The 24,464-nt window shown below is 44.5% G+C and overlaps 1 protein-coding gene across 2 annotated transcripts in view; it reads right to left on the bottom strand.

Annotated features, from left to right (window-relative positions):
• EPB41L5 (erythrocyte membrane protein band 4.1 like 5) overlaps nt 1–23,098 on the bottom strand; it is a 54,891-nt gene extending 31,793 nt beyond the window's left edge. For both annotated transcript variants that reach the window (XM_073305044.1, XM_073305045.1), the window contains exons 1-4: nt 22,996–23,098; nt 19,750–19,934; nt 10,243–10,347; nt 1,090–1,132 (exon numbers count right to left, since the gene is read on the bottom strand). In XM_073305044.1, coding sequence (XP_073161145.1) covers nt 1,090–1,132; nt 10,243–10,347; nt 19,750–19,929 — 328 coding nt within the window. In that variant the 5' untranslated portion in view covers nt 19,930–19,934; nt 22,996–23,098. The remainder of the gene's footprint in view (nt 1–1,089; nt 1,133–10,242; nt 10,348–19,749; nt 19,935–22,995) is intronic.
• Nucleotides 23,099–24,464: the final 1,366 nt, after the last annotated feature.

The raw sequence follows: 24,464 nt of genomic DNA, 5'->3' as shown, positions 1-24,464 counted from the left end.
AGAAGTCTGCCTATCAATGGTTTTGACCCAGCATAAGGTGTCTGAGAAAAGAATTCCCTTGTGACATGAGATTTTCCTTTTTTTAAATCACACACTAACAGACACACAAAATAGTTTGTTTTACATATTACAAGTCAACCCAGCCGTCTTAAACCATTAAGTTGATTGGTCTTGCCAAGAACAGACAAATCTAGGTTAATCCCAATATTTAAGCACTCTATTCATCATCATTTAGAAAGTCATGGATTTTGGCTCTGCACTCAGCCAAATTCTTAGAAACTCTGCTGTCTTATGTAAAACACTTGCAGAGCTCTGGGGAGTACCTGCTGTTGACAGGTTATGCCACCATATTCCACAGAGTTTTAGACCCAATTTGGTGGGGGTGAACAGTCCCTCTTTGGGAGCATCATCTTTCTTGAAGGCAGAGAGTTAATCCAGACAAAGAATGGATTAACGGTTCTTTGAAACTGCAGAGCTCTAGATGGATTTGTGCGTTGAAACTAGGATCCTTTTCTCTGACATCCCTTCCAAGATTTACATTTTATTAAAGTAGCATCGCAAGACCCTAAAGACTGTACAGTTGCAGTGAAGAAGCTGCTGAACATAGTCAGCCAAGATTGACATACTAACATATCCAAAATTATCCAGTGATAGATTATCACTGAATCTATCCAATAAGCTGCTACCAAACTTTATGCCATCTGTGGTGATTTGATAGGCAGACCACACACGGATTAGGGCATTCTACAACCACCAAGCAGAGGGGGCTCTGAGACAGTTTTTCATTTAGTGAGGACAAGGCTCTACATCTGCTGAAGAAACTGTAAAGCTATGATGCTAAATAAATCATTTCATATTTAATGATCCTCCAGCATTAAGGAAAATATATTGAATTAAGTAACAGGAACCATGGAGTGTTAAGTCACCACTAGGCACGTATCAAGATTTTGTCACCACATCGCTCCTTTCAGGACACTGCCTATTCCTGGCAGGATGACTTCTAGTGTTGCAAATACACAAGACTACATGTCCCCACAATCTATATTGCTACTTGATTGGATGAAAAAAGAAATTTAAAAGGACACTTACTTTTAACTTGTTTTTTAATGCTCTTTGTGTTGTCCAACCAATGCTGAAAGACACAGAATCCTTGAGTTGAAATTGTTTTATCATAAGGTAAGGAGAAATCTTTACAAAAAGAAACACAGATGTAAACCAAGTCACAAAGGTTAGCCATACATTAGGAAGGACCGTCTTAAAATGGCGAGCAGTCCCACTAAAACAAAGCCTAATCTGAATCCTTTATGGCTAACGCCCCAGTCTGCTTATCAAAGCATTTTATTCTAAATAACATGGGTTAACCCATACAAAAAGTGTGTCACAGAGCAGACTCCTTAAGGGGATATGTGAACACAGAAGCACCACATCATAGTGCATTAGAATAGAGTTTATTTCAAGTGAAAATGATCAAGACACAGAATTAGTTTCAAGTGATTACAGCAGACAGCATCCATGCAGCAATACAACATGTAGAAGTCAGTGCTCAACAGAACATTTATCTGTCTGGAGTACTGATACACAAACAATCCATGTTAATGATACCACATGCTTCCAGGAGAACAAATCAGTTCCTGCAGGAGCACAGACAGTGTGAGATAAATTCACATCGCATTAAATGAGGATTTCAATGTCTGATACCTGCCTCAGTTTGTATTCTACACTTTTGGGAAGGGAAAAATAATGAAGGAATTATTTTTCTCCCTCACAAACATTTCCTCTAGGAATACGTGGTTAGACGAAGCCTTGGTGTTATTTATTAATGAATGTACATGGGGCCTTTACCTTAAGAGGAAATCCTGATTTTACTGAAAAATACTTATAACTAACTTTTTAAAATGCTGAAAATGAGATCGTAAAGTTTTAGTGGTGCAAAAAAAATGGGAGTAGAAAATACCACATCATTTCAATTATCTTGGTTATAAGATAATGAAGCTAATGAAGAGTACCTTCGTGAGCAGGCTGGCTAACCTAGTGAGAAGGGCTGTAAACTAGGTTCACCGGGGGAAGGAGACCAAAGCCTTGAAGTAAGTGGGGAAGTGGGATACCGGGAGGAAGCACGAGCAGGAGAGCGCGAGAGGGGAGGGCTCCTGCCTCATACTGAGAAAGAGGGACGATCAGCGAGTTATCTTAAGTGCCTATACACAAATGCAAGAAGCCTGGGAAACAAACAGGGAGAACTGGAAGTCCTGGCACAGTCAAGGAATTATGATGTGATTGGAACAACAGAGACTGGGTGGGATACCTCACATGACTGGAGTACTGGCATGGATGGATATAAACTGTTCAGGAAGGACAGGCAGGGCAGAAAAGGTGGGGGAGTTGCATTGCATGTAAGAGAGCAGTATGACTGCTCAGAGCTCTGGTATGAAACTGCAGAAAAATCTGAGAGTCTCTGGATTGAGTTTAGAAGTGTGAGCAACAAGGGTGATGTCGTGGTGGGAGTCTGCTATTGATCACTGGACCAGGGGGATGAGGCTTTCTTTTGGCAACTAAAGGAAGTTACTAGATTGCAGGCGCTGGTTCTCATGGGAGACTTCAATCACCCTGATATCTGCTGGGAGAGCAATACAGCAGTGCACAGACAATCCAGGAAGTTTTTGGAAAGTGTAGGGGACAAGTTCCTGGTGCAAGTGCTGGAGGAACCAACAAGGGGCAGAGCTCTTCTTGACTGCTGCTCACAAACTGGGAAGAATTAGTAGGGGAAGCTAAAGTGGACGGGAACCTGGGAGGCAGTGACCATGAGATGGTCAAGTTCAGGATCCTGACACAGGGAAGAAAGGAGAACAACAGAATACAGACCCTGGACTTCAGAAAAGCAGACTTTGACTCCCTCAGGAAACTGATGGGCAGGATCCCCTGGGAGAATAACATGAGGGGGAAAGGAGGCCAGGAGAGCTGGCTGTATTTTAAAGAATCCTTATTGAGGTTACAGGAACAAACTATCCCGATGTGTAGAAAGAATAGTAAATATGGCAGGCGATCAGCTTGGCTTAACAGTGAAATCCTTGCTGATCTTAAACACAAAAAAGAGGCTTACAAGAAGTGGAAGATTGGACAAATGACCAAGGAGGAGTATAAAAATATTGCTTGGGAATGCAGGAGTGAAATCAGGAAGGCCAAATCACACTTGGAGTTGCAGCTAGCAAGAGATGTTAAGAGTAACAAGAAGGGTTTCTTCAGGTACGTTAGCAACAAGAAGAAAGTCAAGGAAAGCGTGGGCCCCTTACTGAATGAGGGAGGCAACCTAGTGACAGAGGATGCGGAAAAAGCTAACGTACTCAATGCTTTTTTTGGCTCCGTCTTCACGAACAAGGTCAGCTCCCAGACTACTGCACTGGACAGCACAGCATGGGGAGGAGGTGACCAGCCCTCTGTGAAGAAAGAAGTGGTTCGGGACTATTTAGAAAAGCTGGACGAGCACAAGTCCATGGGGCCGGATGCGCTGTATCCGAGAGTGCTAAAGGAGTTGGCGGATGTGATTGCAGAGCCATTGGCCATTTATCTTTGAAAACTCATGGCGATTGGGGGAGGTCCCGGATGACTGGAAAAAGGCTAATGTAGTGCCCATCTTTAAAAAAGGAAAGAAGGAGAATCCTGGGAACTACAGGCCAGTCAGCCTCACCTCAGTCCCTGGAAAAATCATGGAGCAGGTCCTCAAGGAATCAATTCTGAAGCACTTACAGGAGAGGAAAGTGATCAGGAACAGTGAGCATGGATTTACCAAGGGCAAGTCATGCCTGACTAACCTAACTGCCTTCTATGACGAGATAACTGGCTCTGTGGATGAGGGGAAAGCGGTGGACGTGTTGTTCCTTGACTTGAGGAAAGCTTTTGACATGGTCTCCCACAGTATTCTTGCCAGCAAGTAAAAGAAGTATGAGCTGGATGAATGGACTATAAGGTGGACAAAAAGCTGGCTAGATCGTCGGGCTCAACGGGTAGTGATCAATGGCTCCACGTCAAGTTGGCAGCTGGTATCAAGTGGAGTACCCCAAGGGTCGGTCCTGGGGACGGTTTTGTTCAATATCTTCATTAATGATCTGGAGGATGGCATGGACTGCACCCTCAGCAAGTTTGCAGATGACACTAAACTGGGAGGAGCGTAAATACGCTGGAAGGTAGGGATAGGATACAGAAGGCCCTAGACAAATTAGAGGATTGGGCCAAAAGAAATCTGATGAGGTTCAACAAGAACAAGTGCAGAGTCCTGCACTTAGGACGGAAGAACCCCATGCACCGCTACAGACTAGGGACCGAATGGCTCAGCAGCAGTTCTGCAGAAAAGGACTTAGGGGTTACAGTGGACGAGAAGCTGGATATGAGTCAATAGCGTGCCCTTGTTGCCAAGAAGGCCAATGGCATTTTGGGATGTATAAGTAGGGGAACTGCCAGCAGATCGAGGGATGTGATTGTTACCCTCTATTCGACATTGGTGAAGCCTCATCTGGAATACTGTGTCCAGTTTTGGGCTCCACACTACAAGAAGGATGCGAAATAATTAGAAAACGTCCAGCGGAGGGCAACAAAAATGATTAGGGGACTGGAACACATGACTTATGAGGAGAGGCTAAGGGAACTGGGATTGTTTAGCCTGCAGAAGAGAAGAATGAGGGGGGATTTGATAGCTGCTTTCAACTACCTGAAAGGGGGTTCCAAAGAGGGTGGATCTAGACTGTTCTCAGTGGTAGCAGATGACAGAACAAGGAGTAATGGTCTCAAGTTGCAGTGGGGGAGGTTTAGGTTGGATATTAGGAAAAACTTTTTCACTAGGAGGATGGTGAAGCACTGGAATACGTTACCTAGGGAGGTGGTGAAATCTCCTTTCTTTGAGGTTTTTAAGGTCAGGCTTGACAAAGCTCTGGCTGGGATGATTTAGTTGGGGATTAGTCCTGCTTTGAGCAGGGGGTTGGACTAGATGACCTCCTGAGGTCCCTTCCAACCCTGATATTCTATGATAAGCTAGATACCAGTTAATTCTCAGAGGGAAAAATCATGACTTATTTTATGTTAGCACATTAGACCACATAGGAGAAAAACTTGCACATCCACAGGTAAGAAAGAAGCCTGGGCACAGGCACACATGCAGTGTGCCCAGAAGGAATCGTGCAGCCGTACACCTGGTACTGCAGAGGTTGTACCATGGGCCAATGACAGAGCTGGGCCCAACACACGATGGACCACACAGACCCATATCAGAGGGGCATGATCTGTCCAAAATGTGTGACATGGGCAGGTAACAGATGTTGCATTATCCTAGAAGAGAACTACACTGGCTGAACGGCTGGAACAAGGTACCATGCACACCATGTTTTGGCTGGAATGTGATGCTTAAAGAGGCATCTCGATCAGCTGATCTCAGATGTCTCCTTGCTGCCAATACAGTTGAGTGTCATAAATCAGCAGTGCTCCTCTGGTAGAACTATGGGTCACACTGCTCCCACAGGGGCCTGGTGATTCAGATACTTCACAGAAGGTAAGATGGGGATGGGAGGGGAGGAAGGCCATTTTCAGACCGCAGGACTGTGTGCACATCTGTTTAATCTCCAGTCTGTTTTCTTTCATCTCCTCCACATTCCAGTGGTAGGCAGTTAAAAGGCTGGAGACAGGCACTGATAGCACTTTACTTGACTCAGCTCCTAACACCAATGCCTCCAGGAGTTCAGCTTGAATGGGTAACGGGGGAGGGGACCATGGGGAAGGGGAAGGGGAAACAGAACAGCTTTTACCATTGGAAGCCTTGGAGAGACTTTTTAAAAGAGAGAAGGCTACATTTATTTCAAGTGATTCAGATGGAATACAAATGGGGCTGCCAAAAAAGTTTACATTTTGATGAGAGTTTATTCTACACGCTCTAGTACCTTTATCCAAATCTAACAGTCACAACGAAGAATGAATCACTAATGAACAATGAAAACTGCATACTGAACAAACAAAAAGAGCTAAAAGTTATTCTTAAAACAATTTGGAGTTGATCACTTCAGAAAGGGAGACTAAATAAATAGGTTTCAGAGTAGCAGCCATGTTAGTCTGTATCCGCAAAAAAGAAAAGAAGGACTTGTGGCACCTTAGAGACTAACAAATTTATTTGAGCATAAGCTTTCGTGAGCTACAGCTCACTTCATCCGTAGCTCATGAAAGCTTATGCTCAAATAAATTTGTTCGTCTCTAAGGTGCCACAAGTCCTCCTTTTCTTTTTGTAAATAAATAGGAATAGCAGCTTTTTAAACAAAGTGGTAAGAATAATTCTTGTTTGACAAAAAGTAATAGCTTTTCTCTTGCTATGTGGAATAGCTCTGTAATTTAGACAATGCTATGCAAGTCATGTTCAGTATTAAGAACTACCATAGCTGAAGTATTTGCTTGAGTATAACAAAAACAGTATATTCTACAATGAATTAACTTATGTAGCATTTGACTCCATAATGCTCTCTGTACATTAAAGTGAGGTTATAAGTTTGCCACAGTTTAAAGTTCAGTACTTCCTTCTTGTTACAGACTATGTTTTCTACATTATTGAAGGATAAGCTAATTAGCCTAATAAGTCTCATGTCATCTTTATTTTCCACACCTCTAGGGTGGGTTATACCGTTTGACGCTGAATTGATCTAAAGCTACTTGAATTCAACAGTAGCCTTCCTACTGACCACAATGAGCTTTGGCTCAATCCCTGTATGCTCTAGAAACTGGCACAAATGCTCCTTTTTGACAGCTTCTGTCTTTATAGCCCAAAAAAATATTCCTAACCACCAGACTAAAAATGAATACAGAGGCCAGGTGAGCAAGATAAGATATTCTTTCACTTCACATGGGATTGCAAAATTTTATTAGAAGAAAATAGGTCAGTGGTTGGATCTCAGATTGCAAAATCTTAGCAAGAGTGGTTAGGGGCCCCTGCTGCTCCCCCCACCCCAGAGGCTGTGGCCGCATAAAAAGCCCCTGATGGCTGCATTTGAGAAATGCCGCACTAGACTGTGACTCAGAAGGCCTGAATTCAATTCCTGACTCTGCCACAGACTTCCTACAGGACCTTGGGCAAGTCACTTGATCTCTCTGTACTTCAGTTCCCCACCTCTAGAATGGGGATAGTGTTATCACTAATTTACTTGCTCCATTTTGAATGAAAAGCTGCCATCATAATAGGCAGACAGTTCTTTAGAAAGATTAAACTGTTTGCTTCTCGCCATTTGGCATTAGTCTTTTCAAAATAAGAAGCTTACTACAGTATTTAAAAGCCTTACAATAAATGAGGGTCTCAATGAAACACGTTAAACAGTGAATGTAAATGCTCATGACAGTTATAAAAAGGAAACAAACCAAGCTGAATTGCCTGCAGATAGCATGTTACACAGTCTAGATGAATACTCACCAGGAATCACCTGGACTGGAAATACCCGCCCAGGGAACCTAACTCATCCAGGGAAACTAACCCATGAGCCATTTTTGGGGTAGGAAAGATTCTTCCTCACAACCCCATCACCTGAGGAGGAGTCACTGTTATCAGACATTGGGGTGGTAAGTAGGAAAAACAGTCAGACAGCATGGCTTAACAAGTGGAGTTGAATAAACTGTGAGCTCTAATAAAAGCTACTGGCACATGGAAACTCTTCATAGGGAACATGACAGCACGGAAATCAGTTAGACTGTCTCTATGCCCTCATGCACAAAGGACGCTGTTTTGGTGAAAAGAACATAGAAGTGTGATGGAGCAGTTTATGAGCAAATTGAAGTGCAACAATCTCAAGAGGCTAGATTTGTTTTGCAGGTGTAGTAATACAGCATACAACGTCATGTACACAGCTTGTAAATTCTTAAAGCAGTTTCAATAGTCTGTCATATCAGGATAGTAACCATCTAAATGCTCCATGGCATATGGATAAATAGCAGCAACAGGTGCAGATAAGAAAAGGGAAGTAAGAGAACATTTTCTTTAAAGTGCACAAATAGTGAAGGGGATCTCAGTATTTTTCTGGAGTGTATTTTATCTAGTAAAATTGCCAGAGGGCCTATGTCTCTCGTTGGTAGTCCATGTACGTACCTACCCTCTTCTTTAACTACTTTTCCAAGGTGACCTCAGGTGCTGAAAATTAATTCCCATCACTAGCCCTCCAGCAATCTTCCAAACTAGTGTTTTTGCTGACAGGTCAGCAGCAGGCAGGCAGATAGATAGATGCTGCTCCAACCATCTCTGCTGGAGTCTCCAGGGTGGAAGGAGACACCCCCGACTTTTCTCCCACAATGCCAGCTGTCCTCTGTAATCCAAGAGAGCAAGTGCCATACTCACTGCTGGTGTAAATGGGTGCCACTCAGAGAACTGGAGTGGAACTGTGCCTACTCATGTCAGCAGTGAAATTTGCCTTAAATATCAAATGTTCAAGGTCAGATTATTTTCCTAAAGGAAACCCCTCTCTGCAATACAAGTTAAGTGTGAAGAGAGATCCATGGAGACTGCTTTATGTAGGATACCACCAAGGTATGCAGGGATTTGGGAACAGCTCATCCAGATTCTAGAGAGGCCAGCCAGCCTGTTTGGTTGCCTTGTCTACCAGGGGAGGAAACAAGGAGAACTTCATGTTTTAGCAGCAAGCCAACTAACATGCTATTTTAAGGTAAATAGTTCATGTCTGACCCTAAAAATTTCAACTTTTGACAAATATTTCAGAAGTCAGTGGACTAGTGTCAGTACCTTTATCTTGCAGACTGAACTAGAGCAGTTCAGCTACTTATATCACCAGTAGCTGCCATTCCTACCCTGCTGACTTTGGTGTGTTACTCTTGAAATAAATCTGAAGTGATTTTGAAATGCATGGACAACCTGGTCATCTGTACCAAAGAGACATGTGTGACAGACCCAGACCAGTGGGATACAGGAGTCTGGTAGAAGGCAAATATATTGGCCACTGAATGAACAGTTTTCTGTTCCCTCAGTGACCAGAGCAGGGGCTGCCCTAGAGCAATCAGGAACCTGCCAGAACCAATTAAGACAGGCAAGCTAATCAAGACACCTGGAGTCAATTTAGAACTTTCTAGATTCAATTATGGCAGGCAGGCTAATCAGGACACCTGGTTGAAAAAGGACCTCCCATCAGTTAGTAGGGGGGCACGTCAGGAGCAGGGAGTGAGAAGGCGTGCTGCTGGAGGAGTGAAGTATTCAAGCGTGATCAGGCTTCAGGAGGAAGATCCTGCAGTGATGATAAAGAAGGTGCTGGGGGGAAGGCAATGGGGAAGTAGCCCAGGGAATTGTAGCTGTCACGCAGCTGATACAGGGAACATTGTGGACAGCTGCTATCCACAAGGCCCTGGGCTGGAACCCGGTGTAGAGGGTGGGCCCAGGTTCCCCCCCATCCCCCAACTCCTGATTGGACACAGGAGGAGTTGACCTGGTCTGTGAGAAACACGAGAAGGGAAGGTCTAAATTGGAAAGGGATCTGCCCTGTCCCCGACCCACCAGGTGGGACACAGAGACTGCAGGGATTGTTCTCCATTTCCCCCATGCTGGCCAGTGATGAGGTTAGCTGAGTGGACGGCAGGTTTGAGCCACTAGCAAGAGTGGCCAAACTGAGGGCTGCCGTGAATCTCTGAGGCAAGCAAATCTGCCAATAAGCGCAGGACCCACCGAGGCAGAGGAGGAACTTTGTCACACATGTGATGGACACCTGAGCAATTTGAAAATCTAAATACAGAGCCCCTTATCTTAGAAGGGCACCATTTCCCTCCTGTTACAAGAAGAGTCAGTCCTGGGTCAGGTTAAAATGTTACATTACTGAGATCCAGCTCTATTCCCTACCTAGCTCGTGCAACGGGCAGAAAAGGCCTCTCCCTGCATCACTGCCTATAGAACGAAAGACTGGGCAAACCCAATCCCAGCTAGTTCCGCTCTGCAATCGTTAGTTAATGAACATTACTGGACAAAAGTGCTGTGGTATCAAAGTCCTTCTGCAACAACTGTCCTGACTTTAAAACCAGAAAGGAGAGAGAGGAATGGGACAGAAAAGTGAAGGACAAGAATATGTAAGGGACTGTGGTGGCCAACATGGGGTTGATTAATCTTTGGTATGCTCTGCAGTTTTTGCATCCAAGATAATTTAAACTACAAACATTTGCTTTTTGGTAGTCTGTTGGTCTGTTACATTAAGTTTTAAACTTAATGACTGTTGCTAGAAAAAACAAGCCTCTGTTACTCACTGCCACTTGTGCAGAATCCATGAACCTCAGTCCAAAGTAGTCATTTTCAACGAGGTCCAGATGATACATGATCTGTTCAAACAGATGTTGGCCCTTGGCTTTTTTCTGAAATTGCAAAATAAATTAGCATATAACAGGTGTATTTGTTACTGCATTTACCTTTTCAAGGCTACGAAAACACAAATTGAGTATGCCATAAAAATGTTTCTAAACACAAAATTGGCAACAGCCTCACCTACAACTGTAGAGTTGCTGGCATTTACGGTGCACCAAGTACATGAAAATATTTAATGATCTGTAATTTATCAAATGTAGATTTTAAACCTGTCTTTATAAGTAGTTAGTGCCAAAATGCCAATAATTTGGAAGTATTCAGCAAGGAACCCTACGACTCTGTGTCCCCCTGCATGCCCAATGAGGGCACTTTATGCCATGAAATTGGAAACACGGTTGTCGTCTGGCACGGCCTAATGCATCAGGCAGTTTTCAAGGACAGGTATAGAAATAGCCACTATTTGAAATCCAGACATAATTCTTATAATTCTTCAGCTTTGAAGCAGATGGGGGGGGGGGGGAGAACCAAAATCATACAAAGACTATACTCTAGGACAGCTCAGTCATCAAATCCTTTCAAATGACTAAAGCAAAGCGAATCAAGCAACATTTCTCGAACACAGTGCACTCTCACCAACAAGTGATTTCACAACCCTTACATACATAGTAGAGAGATATATTGCTTGTCCACAGAAATGTGTACCATTCACTCCTTTAATTTATTAATCTGGTGAGCCACTCCATCCTATTTATTTTTTAAAAAACCTATTATCTTCGTTTACCTGCATACACAAAAACCAACAGCAAAAATACTAAAAGCCAGTCTTTATTTAAAGAAACAGCTAAGATCGCTAAGGGACACTACTGAAAAGTATTTACATAACACATCACTGATAAAACCCATACACTTAAAATGTCAGAATATATATATATATAATCATAGAATAGCAACCTTATCTCTGATCCCAAATAAATACCATGTTTCTGTGATAAATACAAAGTATGAACATAAAACATTTGAAAATCAAACATTAAAAATTCTGTGCATTGTGGCAGCTGATCAGCTTCAAACAAGTCAAATTTACATATACATAAAAATGCTACACACTTTTCCTATTAAATTCCTTTAACAACACTATTCTCAAGGAAGCACTTTATCAAAACTTTTATTATCTACTGCTTGATTTTAACAAGTATTTCTCACTTAGTCTCCTGTAAGAGAAAATATTTAGATACAACATCAAGATAATAAAAATCCACTAAGAAAACCCATGGGTCAGAGTTAAGATTGTTATGTTGTGATGAAAGATATATTATTTTTATCAAGTAGAAATAAATTTATTTATGTTTATTAGTCAGGCAGTGTACATGTTTAATGTCCTTAACTATTTATTTCCTTGCTTGTAAGTGGTTGGGTTTTGTAAACAACTGATGTGATTCTTAATACACTGTTGGCACTCAGCAACCTTAACAGGTTTACACAGTTATGAGTTGAGTAAAACCCAAACTTTTGTCCCATACTGTATGCCAACTCACTAGAAGCTCACTACCAGGTGAAATAGTCTATCACAGAATTTTTGGCTAGGTTTGTTTGAAGAAGTAGTCAAATGAGTTGAACACAGATACAAAAGCCATTGAATACAGTCTAATGATTTCTACAAAATTTGCTTTGTTTATAAAGTAATATTGAGAGCTAACTATAATTCTTATTCTCAGAAGTTCCTCCATCTCTGCTTCAACCACTAAATCCCATACTAAAAGAGCAAGCAAACTTTTTACCACCCTATTGTACTCTGATCTTTAAATACTTTGCATTTAATTAAAACTGTAACCGTGGTCCTGGGTTAAACCTCTCTTTCAATATGATTCAAACCTACATTTTATACTGAAAGCTCTAAATCAAATATGACAAAAGCCTAGACCAGTGGTCCCCAAACTTTTCAGGATCACGCCTTCCCCTGGGGCCAGGAGCGGGGGGGGACACAGAGAGGGCCCAAGACTGGAGCCGCATCTGGGGGCAGGGTTGGGAAAGGAGCCATGGCCAGAAGCTGAGGCTGGGGGCGGGCATGGGCCCAGGAGCTGGGGCCACAGTAGAGCTGGGAGCGAAGCAGGGCTGGGTGGTGCTCCCTCCCCACCGCCCCCCCCAAATGTTGCTCAGGCCCCCCAAGGGCATGGTGCACCCCTCAGTTTGTGGAACCTGTGGCCTAGACACTGATTTCAGGCTGTCATACTCTTCTGTCGCTCCCTTATTACTAAGTACCAGGAGGACTTGGAACAGCAAGTGACCTCACATATATGCACAGCAATAATCAAGTATAAGAGGAGGCACTGGGGACAGACCATCAGCCTCTTCTGTTAGTTTCAGTTAATAGAGTCATTATTATTAAAAAAAAAAAAAATGTATTAAAAACTCTCCAAACAACTTTGTTACAACTCTTGAACCAACAGGAGCTCATCTATTTAAAATAATAATTTCTTCCACTTTTAAGACATTTGAGCCAAGGTCCTCTTTCTTCCAAAACAACACATTGAGCTATTAATATTTTATCTTAACAAGTGGATGTTTCCTGCAGCATAAACAATAGGAAAGACAGGCTGATCAAAGTGAAATAAATTCAGGTTTGGGAAAGGTGAAGTTACAAAAGTCATCAGCTCACACCAAGAACCTGATGCCTGGCCTAAAGCCAAGGAAAAGGCTCCACAACAACTGCATTTTAGATTTTACTTTTATTAAAATATCTATATATTATAAACAGCTATTCAAGCTACGTTTCAAGCTTTATAATGCTAATAGCTGAAAGAACAGGTAAATGAGAGCCCCTTACCTCCATCTAGGACAGAAGTGGGCAAACTATGGCCCATGGACCACATCCTGCCCAGTGCTTGAGTTCCCGGCCGGGGAGGTTAGCCCCTGGCCCCTCCCCTGCTGTTCCCCCTCCACCTCAGCCTCAGCTCACCATGCCACCAGCACTCTGGGCAGCAGTGCGAGCTCCTGCCGGGTAGCGCGGCAACGTGGCTGGCTCCAGCCAGGCGGCGCGGCTGCCCAGCCTGCTGCTCTGAGCAGCATGGTAAGGGAGCAGGGGGCAGTCAGTCCCGGGGGGCAGAGGTTTGGGGGATGCAGTCAGGGGACACGGGGGTTGGATAGGCGTGGGAGTGGATAGGGGTCAGGGCAGTCAGGGTACGGGGGGGTTGGATGGGGGTGGGGTCCTAGATTCATAGATATTTAGGTCAGAAGGGACCATTATGATCATCTAGTCTGACCTCCTGCACAATGCAGGCCACAGAACTTCACCCACCACTCCTAAAAAAGACCTCACACCTATATCTGTGCTATTGAAGTCCTCAAATTGTAGTTTGAAGACCTCAAGGAGCAGAGAATCCTCCAGCAAGTGACCCATGCCCCATGCTACAGAGGAAGGCGAAAAACCTCCAGGGCCTTCCAATCTGCCCTGGAGGAAAATTCCTTCCCGACCCCAAATATGGCGATCAGCTAAACCCTGAGCATATGGGCAAGATTCATCAGCCAGATACTACAGAAAATTCTTTCCCGGGTAACTTGGATCTTACCCCATCTAAAAACCCATCACAGGCCATTGGGCCTATTTACCATGAATATTTAATTACCAAAACCATGTTATCCCATCATACCATCTCCTCCATAAACTTATCGAGTTTAATCTTAAAGCAAGATAGATCTTTTGCCCCCACTACTTCCCTCGGAAGGCTATTCCAAAACTTCACTCCTCTGATGGTTAGAAACCTTCGTCTAATTTCTAATCTAAATTTCCTAGTGGCCAGTTTATATCCATTTGTTCTTGTGTCCACATTGGTACTGAGTTTAAATAATTCCTCTCCCTCTCTGGTATTTATCCCTCTGATATATTTATAGAGAGCAATCATATCTCCCCTCAACCTTCTTTTAGTTAGGCTAAACAAGCCAAGCTCCCTGAGTCTCCTTTCATAAGACAAGTTTTCCATTCCTCGGATCATCCTAGTAGCCCTTCTCTGTACCTGTTCCTGAGGGGGGGCAGTTAGGGGCAGGGGGTCCTGGGAGGGGGCGGTCAGGGGACAAAGAGCAGGGGGCGTTGGATGGGTCGAGGGTTCTGAGGGGGGCAGTCAGGGGGCAGGGGCCAGGCTGTTTGTATGGAGGGCTGGGTAGGGAAGGCTGTGCATCCCCAGTTTCAGAACCCCGATGTGGCCCTCAGGCCAAAAAGTTTGCCCACCCCTGATCTATGACATCAGTTTGACCCTGGCTCAGGTTGTAAAAGCTGTTATAGTCTAAAAGCCACTCAGTGACACCTGAAATTCATGGATGTTTATTTCCCAGTGGATGGATGTCCACATCACAAGTGGTACCTACCTTGGCAGTCTAAGCAGAGGGACAAAGGACCAAATGGACAGAGACTGAATTCCGCGGGAGGCAGTCCCTCAAGGATGGGATTTAAGGTATTGGTGGGAAAGCCTGTATTCCTGCCTGTACTGTGCTTCTGACTTAACTACTGGCCCTGTCAATCCAGCATCCCTCACGCACAGTTTTATGGACACAATTTATATCAAACAATAAATGTAAAATACCCATTTGGTGTAAGTTAAACAAATTTTAAAGTTTTAGTTGAAAACTCCACTGCTGGGAGCTACACATACATTCCCAAAGGTTTGTTAAACAGGTCTCCTACTGTCTATGTTTAATTAATGGAAGCCAAGGGATGAACTCTACAATAAGTTACTTTTTATGGGTTCACATAAACTTACTTGTGTTCAATAAAACTGCCATTCCCAGCACGTTCCAAAGGAATAGCAAAGATACATTTCTATTGCATTTCCATTCAAGAGACTATAAAGTAACAACTCAGTTGTAGAAACACTCAGTTTTTTTTAGACTGGTATTTTGATCTCACTCTTACCTTGTGTATTTTGGCAGAGCTGGGGTTACCTCAAAGGACAAGCAGTTAAGTGCTTCCAAGTTGCTTAATGATTTCCAATAAAGCATTAACTACTTCACCCACAAACAGACCTAAATTTGAGACTGGTTCTCCCTTCAGGAAGACAAATTAACCTCCTCATGCATATGTAATTTCTTGAAATCCCAACGCTTGATTAATATAGGTTATTAAACTAGGCAGGAGGTAATAGAGGGAAAAAACCCTCTAACAGCAAGAGGGCTGGGTTGTTTAAATAAAATAAGTCTTTGAATAGTACAGGGCAGCGAAGGGCTTGTCTATATTTGAAATGTACCAAAATAGCTATTTTTGAATAATGCCTTGTGTGGACACACTTGTTCCAGAACAAGAGCGCCTTTTACTGGTTTAGGTTAATCCACACAGGGGCTTATGCCAACATAATTATTCCAGAATAATTATTTTGGAATAGCTATTTTGGGTAAGTTTACAAGTGTAGACAAGCCCTGGACCTAAATCAACTGTCAGCTTCCTGCTTAAGAGTGAGACACCACTATTTAGGAGGAAACAATCAGGGAATATCATGTACTAGATCCCCAAACCCTTCTACTAGGGGATATTTATGACCTTCTGTGTCAGACACACATGAAGTGTCCTCATAGTGGGAAATAATCCCCACCCCTCCAAAATTAACCATCCTTCCAGAAAAGGACTCAAACACTTTAGCACATGAACCCCTGCCACACCTCTCAAGCGAGAGAGCACCATTTTACGGTCAACAGTGACAAATGTTGTAAAGAGGTCCAGCAGGATGAAAATGGATGTCTGTCCTCCACCCATTGACTGGAAGGGATCATCCAACAGTGCACTAAAGTGCTATTGGTTCCATGTCCTGGCCTGAAGCATATTGTGCAGGATCCAGAATGTCAGATGAGCTCATTATGGTTGACCTTTTGTTAGCTTCTCTGTGAGCTTCCTGAGGAATGGCAGGTTTGACACTGGGCTGTAGCTGCCTATGACTGAAGTATTCAGGATGGGTTTCTTCAGTGCTGGTTGGACTAATAAGCGTTTGAAGGAGGAAGGGGAGATTCCTTCTCTGAAAGAGGCACTCACTATTTTGGTCAGGCGTGGCACCAGTTGTTCATGATTTTCTTTCCTTAAAGAAAAGTTTCTCACACACACACACACTAGGAACAACATAATGTTGTAGTCAAGGAAACTCTTCTTGCCTCCTGCAGTGCCATGGCATAAGACTTCAAAAAATATTTACAACTAGCACAAGACTTCCACCTTCAACACTCTAGCTGCCTTCCCTCTCATTTTAGCTGTTGCAGGACATCAGCAACGACAGCAACATGTGAGGATGCAGAGAGGGGACAGAATGCTTAGTGACTTCTGTGCTGACACTTGATGACAAAAGCCCATTACCAGTCCAATTACCCCATGAGTTAAGTGTCTGTTGTAGGAAGCTGTTCTCTCTCAGAGCACTCCAGAAACATTTGGGTTCCATACACTCCAAAGACAAGAATCAAAACAGGCCCTTGAATGGAAAGATTATCGTAAATCACAGCAGATTGTGTAAAAAGAAAAGGCGTACTTGTGGCACCTTAGAAACTAACCAATTTATTTGAGCACAAGCTTTCGTGAGCTACAGCTCACTTCATCGGATGTGTGTGAGAAAGAGGAGGAAACAGTAGCAATCAATAAGAAAAGGAGTTGGCAGGGAAATTTCTTGCTAGTTTCAAAGTGGATTGTTTGTTTGAAGCTATCCTCTTGCCCAACCCATATATTCCCTAACTAGTGTTCTAACCTGTGTTCAAGTTCTTTGTTTCACCCTGCATTTCCCCTACTTTTTCCTTCTTCCCCAACACACAAAGGCAGAGTGTGTGACCAGTAAGTCATCTTAAATTAATGGAAAGTCTCTGAAGAAGCCAATGAGCAGTGCTGCTGTGGAAAGCAAGCACTTGTGCTAACCAGCACCACCACACTATAAATACTACAAGTAGCTGCACAAGTACAGCATGCTCATTTGCAGTTACTGTTCTCCCAGACAGCCACAAATGAGGCCTAGCATGTGTGATGGTGACATTGACTCCTGGAGCACAAGTACTGGATGGCTGACCAAGTCATTTCACAGAAGGCAAGGAAGTAACTCTCCTGGATAATAATGATTAGCCTGCAAAAGTCTCCAAGGGAGCAAGAAAGAGGAATGATAGATTTCTTCTAGAAAGAAAAAAGGTAACTTATGCCTTCATCTTTACATTTAGTCACCTGGATGATAAGTCATGACACCTCTCAAAGATCAATGTATGTTCCTCATAGAATCAAAAATGTTATTACAGACACCAGGAATTTGCCTGTAGAGCCAGCACCAGCTGCAGAAAAATTATTGTTCTAGTTGTGTATAGTCACTTTACTTTAGTACTTACTATTGCAGCTGTGATTATAAAGTGTTTGTGGGCATTTCTGGTTCCAGGTCAAGCATTTTACATACAAAACAGCCCTGGACATGCTACTTATATTGTTTCAACAAAATTTACAGGGGCGTATTATTTTACTACTCACTCTAAAGGCCTTATTTGTTAGTCAGTTTAGACAACATCTCTATAAATGCAATGTTTCTAATATTTTTTAAAAAATTCAGGAACTCTGTTTCAAGTATTGGAGAAGGGATTATTTTCTAGTCACTGTACCTCACTGCCACCACAGTACTACTCGAGAGTCAAGCAATCCCTAGAATGCCCAATGCTATTTTAACTAGGGCCGTCGAGCAATTAAAAAAAATTAATTGCGATTAATCATGCTGTTAAACAATAATAGAATACCATTTCTTGAATATATTTGAAAATGTAGAAAACATCCACAAATATTTAATTTCAATTACAACACAGAATACCAAGTGTACAGTTCTCACTTTATATTTATTTTTTATTATAAATATTTACACTGTGAAAAAAAACCCCCAAAATAGTATTTTTTAATTCACCTCATACAAGTACCATAGTGCAATCTCTTTATTGTGAAAGTGCAACTTACAAATGTGGATTTTTTTTTGGTACATAACTGCTTTCAAAAACAAAACAAGGTAAAACTTTAGAGCCTAGAAGTCCACTCAGTCCTACTTCTTCTTCAGCCAATCGCTAAGAGAAACAAGTTTGTTTACATTTATGGGAGATAATGCTGCCCGCTTCTTATTTAAAATGTCACCTGAAAGTGAGAACAGGTGTTCGCATGGCACTTTTGTAGCCAGCATTGCAAGGTATTTACGTGCCAGATATGCTAAACATTCATGATAGAGAGATTGTACTACGGTACTTTTATGAGGAGAATTGAAAAATACTATTTCTTTTGTTTATCATTTTACAGTGCAAATATTTGTAATCAAAATAATAATATAAAGTAAGCACTGTACACTTTGTATTATGTGTTGTAACTGAAATCAATGTATTTGAGAGTATAGAAAAACATCCAAAAATACTTAATACATTTCAACTGGTATTTTATTGTTTAACAGTGCAATTAAAACCACGATTAATCATGATTCATCTTTTAATTGCGATTAATTTTTTGAGTTAACCATGTGAGTTAACTGCGATTAATCGACAGCCCTAATTTTAACACATTCTTGAACAGTTAATTATGAGAGAAAGTCCATTTGCTTTAAGACAGGACTTGCAGAGCAACCATTCTGAGCAGTGGCTCCGACAATCTCATTGGTACTGAGCAATTCACACCAAAGTCAACATCTTTCATGATCTAGTCATACGTTAAGAGAGCCGCAGTGAGCCACAGCTTCTCAACACTGGGCTGTTCAAACTCAAACAAGACATCACTGACATAGCTACAAACTAAATAGAGCTGAGTGGCAGCAGTCACCATTGTCAGTCCTGTTGGCCAATATGTCATCATGCAAAGCAAACAAACACTCACAAATGATCTTCAGCTCTTTAGGCTGCCCTGTATTTTTAAACAGACACATCACACACAATCAAAAATATTATTTAAGGTTCTTTACGCAGGTTTATCAGAGAAGTCAGCATTCAGATTTAAGGATGTTAACTTTCAATAATCTGGTACATGCCAACAGTAATCTGTCTACATAGATATCAGGTAGAAAGCTGCTGAATGAAAAGGTAACAGAACTTCAGAAACAATTTTTATTTCCCTGTACATCACTCCCATTAACTGAGTTACACCAAGGGGCTTAACTTCTCCTTCAATGTGCATGCACAGGACTGAAAAGGAAATATGAACCACCCCCAAATGCTGCTAAGCATCTCTCCATCTAAGTTAGACCTACCTCAGTATGCCACAACTCACTAGCGCAGTGAAAAACATTCAATATTTACAGCACAATGAACATGTTAACTGACAGCACTGACTAACCACTGCATTATCCTTTCAGCACCTATTTATAATCAGATGCTAATAGATCTGGGTTGGTTGCTATGACAAACAGGCATATATAGCTTTATCCAGTTCACAGAAAATAAAGAACTGAACCTGACTGATGCAAGTCAATAGTGTTTAAAAAGCAGCTGTCTCTCTTTCATACCGGTAAGTCCACACTGACATCAGTTCCATCCAGCAACGATACTCGACAAGTGATGATGGATTTTGCATCTCCCGCCGCAGGGATGTGGGTTGCAGCTCTTTGGGCCTCTCTTAGCCGCTCCTTCTCCACATGCTTGCGCATAGACCGACGCCCCAGAGTTCGTCGAAAGAAACGTAACATCTTTGCTATGGAGCCCCAAGACAAAGAAAGGACAGATATTAACATTTCAAGAAAGCAAAAGAATCTAAGACAGCACTTAATGAAGCCTGTGATTTTCCAGGGGGTCTAATGGAATTAGGGACTCAAATTCAATTGAAGTGTTTAGGGATCTGGGTGCTTAACTCCTTTCAGCTCCTTAGAAAATCCTGAATCCCATTCAGTGTTTCACTAAGGCTTTTATTTGGGGATTGGTTCCCAGCACCATGTTAAGACAACTTGGGTGCTTAAAGTAAAGTATTTTAGGAAAATCCAGTGACTCCTTATTCAGATCTCACACCGTTAACAGTGAGCTTATACCCATGGCAGTCAAATTTCTCTATGTCCCTAAAATAGTTAGTTATGCTTTCTCCCAGGCTACTTTCCTGATTGAAATGCTCCCCTTTTCATATGGAACAAGTTACAAACAGTTCTTAATACTCTTTGGATTGTGCACAAAATCCAATTTATAAACAAATCAGACAATTTGTACACATTTATTCCCTTTCAGTCACAGAAACGCTGATTTAGGTGGATGAGTGCCTGAGCTGGCAAACCTACCCAGGCTGTAAGTTCCTATCTAAACTACAAATACAATCCCATCAGGGACTTGAGTCACAACAGAAAAGTCCCCTAAGTTAGTTCCAAGCTTGGGCCTCCATCCTGTAAGCTGATCTGCACAGGTGGAAGCCTGTACCTTAGCACAGCCCTGCTGACTTCAATTATGCTCTATGCAGGGATTCAGTTGTTTGCAACCAGGGAATCTGAAAGCTGATCCAGTTTGTAGTATGATCTGGACCTTAATCACACAAAAGGTAATAACCAGCCTACACTACAAAGTGAAAACATGTTTGTAACCAGTTCATGTGATGCCTCCTCTGTGGCCAGGTTCCATAGCATTTGTAATGCACACAAGGCCTAAGACTGTTTTGGGAAGGTCAGTCACCCCTGAGCCCGTGGTTTAAACTGTGCTATGACAAGCACCTGGAGATTTGCACCTTGCATGAATCACATTTGAGTCAAAACAAGCTGGTTCCCTGTAAGTTTCAACCTTAATCACAACCCAAAAGTAAAAAACACCAAACGTATCTTCCGTATTCTGTCTGGACTTGCCTGCCACATGCTATCATGGTGCAAATCAGAAATTCCTCTAAAGTTAACTAAGACCAATAGCAACAGAGACTTAAAAAAAAAAATTACAAATATGACTTGCGTCATAAACCCACAATAATATCCACTCCCATTCATAATATAATCCAATAACATCTGCGCCATTCATAACGTCAGTTTTACTGAAACTAGTAGACTAGAAGGATGAGGCCTATGTCTCATATTTAATTAAAATGAAAAATATATGGTTTAAAGGGACAGTCAGAAAATCTAACTAAGAAGCCATACAGAAAATGGCAAGCTGAACATCATTTCATTTCTGTCTCCTGCCCCAGCCCTGTCTCCTCTATGTCTTCACCTCCCAAAAAAACAGTAGCAGAGTTTACAAAGCTACCCACTGCAGTTTAGTATTTAAACAGGACAGTGGGAAGCCACATGCTTCTGCTATAACTGTTCACAGAGACATCCAACAGGTTGTTTGCAAGGAGTTGCTGAACAGCTCAGGCTTCCTCTTGCCCTTCTTCACAATGCTTCATGCTTGGCAAATCTACCCAGAAAAGAGCAACTGAAGAGGAAGACGCGCACAAAACAAAAAAACAGTGTACAAAACTATTTTGCCTCACAATTTGGACTGTTCCAGTAATTTGTAGATGTAACAGATTCCTGTGTACAGCACGGGTGTACTATAAAAGATAGCTTCGTTGCTTGGAAAACAAATAACTATAGCTTCTTACTTTATCTGGTGCCCAGGAAAATACCATTCAAGCACCTTTAAATAACACTTGAAAGGCTTAAAATTAGAGAATGAACCATCACTAAGTCACACATGCAATAAAACTACAAAAAGCATATGTGGCCTGCCTGGATTTCCAGAGGAGAAAGTGGATGCACTTATGCTCCTTACACAGCAGACAGTCACAGATTTCTTTCTAGGTCCCCCCAAAAGTTTCAATACACACAAAACAACAACAACAGGGCAGCGGGCTCTGAGGCTGGGTCAACCGACCCCAACTTAGGCTGCGGGGCGAGAAATCGCCATGTAGACGTTTGGACTTGGGCTGGACCCAGCTCTCAGAGCCGGGGCACCAGCCTGAGCCCAAACATCTGCTAGTTCTAGCCCTGCAGCGTGACCCAGGGGCTCTGAGACCCACGGTCACAAGGAGGGGGGGCTGTGTGTGTGTGCGCTGCGTAGACACCTAGTCTCATACCTCGGTGGAGATGAGATTGTTCCCGACCTCCCTTGGCTATAAAATCAGAGAGAGTCCCAGAGGGGGGTGGGGGAAGAGGTCCTGAATGCCCAGACCGCGGCGAACAGCTCAGCAGCTCTGAACCGTCTTCATGCTGCGCCCCCCCCCCCCCCCCCCCATTTAAGCCCGGGACGCGGCCAGTGCCTCCGGCGCAATCACGCGGGGCGGCCCAGGCGGGGCGGCCGTGACCCGACCGGCCGAGACCGGGGCAGACCCGCGTCTCTCTCGGCGTGTAACACCCCACCCGGGTTCCCGGGACGGGCCGAGCCTGGCGAGGATCCTCTGCCTGGCTCCCTCTCCCCGCCCGGCACGCAACCAGGGGCAAATCCCCGGCCAGGGCACAGCCCACGGGGTGGGGGGGGGCCGCCCACGAGGCTGGAGCGGAACCGGGGGTCAGGGGGGGATAGAGGGGGGAGCTGGAGCGGAACCGGGGGCTGGGGGGAGGGGGAATAGACGGGGGCGACTCGGGGTGGGGGGAATAGACGGGGGGCGGTTGGAGCGGAACCGGGGGGGTGGGGGGGAGGGGGAATAGAGGGGGGCGACTCGGGGTGGGGCGGAACCGGGGGGTGGGGGGCTGCAGGGAAAGGGGGGGCTCGCCCCCACACTACACCACGCGGGGGTTGCCCTGACAGACGCCCCCCCCCCAGCCTGCCGGCGCCCGTGGGGACCCCCGGCAGCGCCCCGCCCCTCTCACCTGCTGCCCCGCTCGGGAGCGGAGCCGGCCCCGGCAGCTGCAGTAGGAGCGAGCCCCCGCGGCGGCGGCTCGGGATCGGAGGGCGGAGACTGGGGCGGTTTCGGGGGCGGGCCCAGAACCGGCCGGCGGGCCAAAAATGGCCGCTCGGCTCCGCGAGGTCCCTCCCCCGCCTCCCCTTCAAGGTACTGTGCCGCCCGCCCGAGGGCGTCAGCTCGCCTTAAAGGGGCAATGCCACGCTCCACAGGACCCACGGAGAGCCCTCTCCCCTTACGGGGCCGTGCCACCCACCAGAGGGCCCACAGAGAACAGCTCCCCTTAAAGGGGCAGTGCCACACTCCAGAGGGCCTACGCGGGGCCACCTCTCCTTAAAGGGGCTATGCCACCCTCCCCCAGCGCCTCCACAGGACCATCTCCCCTTAAAGGCGCTGTGCCACTTGCCAGAGGGCCGACGAAGGACCACCTCTCCTTGGAGGGGCAGTCACCCACCCTAGGACCCACAGAGAGCAGCTCTCCTTAAAGGGGCAGGGCTGCTGCTGATAGGAGGGCGGGCATAGGTAACGAGTACCTGCTCCTCTTAAAAGGGCCCTGGTTCCAGTGCGGTCAGAGCAGGACAGTGCCACCAGCCTGAGGCACCAGGGAGAGAGGCAGGAGCAGTTCCATTGGGGCTGGAGGAACACAGGAAGCTCCCCTTTAAGTGAAGGGCCCCTCGCTTTGGCCACACCCCACACTTGAAACCAAAGGCTGAGTGCAGGAGGTGCTCTCTGTCCTTTAGGTGCCTGTTAACTCTGGAGCCTAGTGAGGACACGTTTACAGCAGACATGTCATGGAACCTCCCCAGCGCACCTCCCACTTCTCCCCCCGCCCTGGTGGCAATGATAGCAAAGCTCACCCCTCTTCCTACCCTTCTGACAAGCAAAGGCACAGGAGCAGCCTGAACAAAGTTTTCCAGGCTTGGTTAAACACTAATTACAGGAGAGATGGTATGCAGCACTGCCAACCTATGCCTGTGAGTCTGGCATATGTTACCAAGGGAGGCTGTGGAATCCCCCTCATTGGAGGTTTTTAGGGTTCTCAACCTTCATAGCATCATGACCCCCTCTGACAACAAAAATTACTGTGTGACCCCAGGAGGGGGGGGATAGAAGCCTGAGCCCGCCTACGCCCTGCTGCCCCAGGTCGGGGGCCAAAGCCCGAGCCCCACCGCCCTGAACTGGGGGACAAAGCCAAAGCCCAAGGGCTTCAGCCCCAGGCAGGGGGCCTGTAACCTGAGCACCGCCACCCAGGGCTGAAGCCCTCAGGCTTTGGCTTCGACCGCAGGCGGTGGGGCTCGGGCTCGGGCTCCGGTTTCAGGCCCCTGCAAGGATAAACCAGCCCTGCTGACTCCATTAAAATGGGGTCACGACTCTCTTTGGGGTCCCAACCCACAGTTTGAGAACCATTGGTAAACAGGGATGGTCTAGGACTAGGTT

Source organism: Lepidochelys kempii, chromosome 11 (genome assembly GCF_965140265.1).
Source record: "Lepidochelys kempii isolate rLepKem1 chromosome 11, rLepKem1.hap2, whole genome shotgun sequence".
Classification (NCBI taxonomy): domain Eukaryota; kingdom Metazoa; phylum Chordata; order Testudines; family Cheloniidae; genus Lepidochelys; species Lepidochelys kempii.
This window is presented reverse-complemented; position numbering and strand designations above follow the sequence as displayed.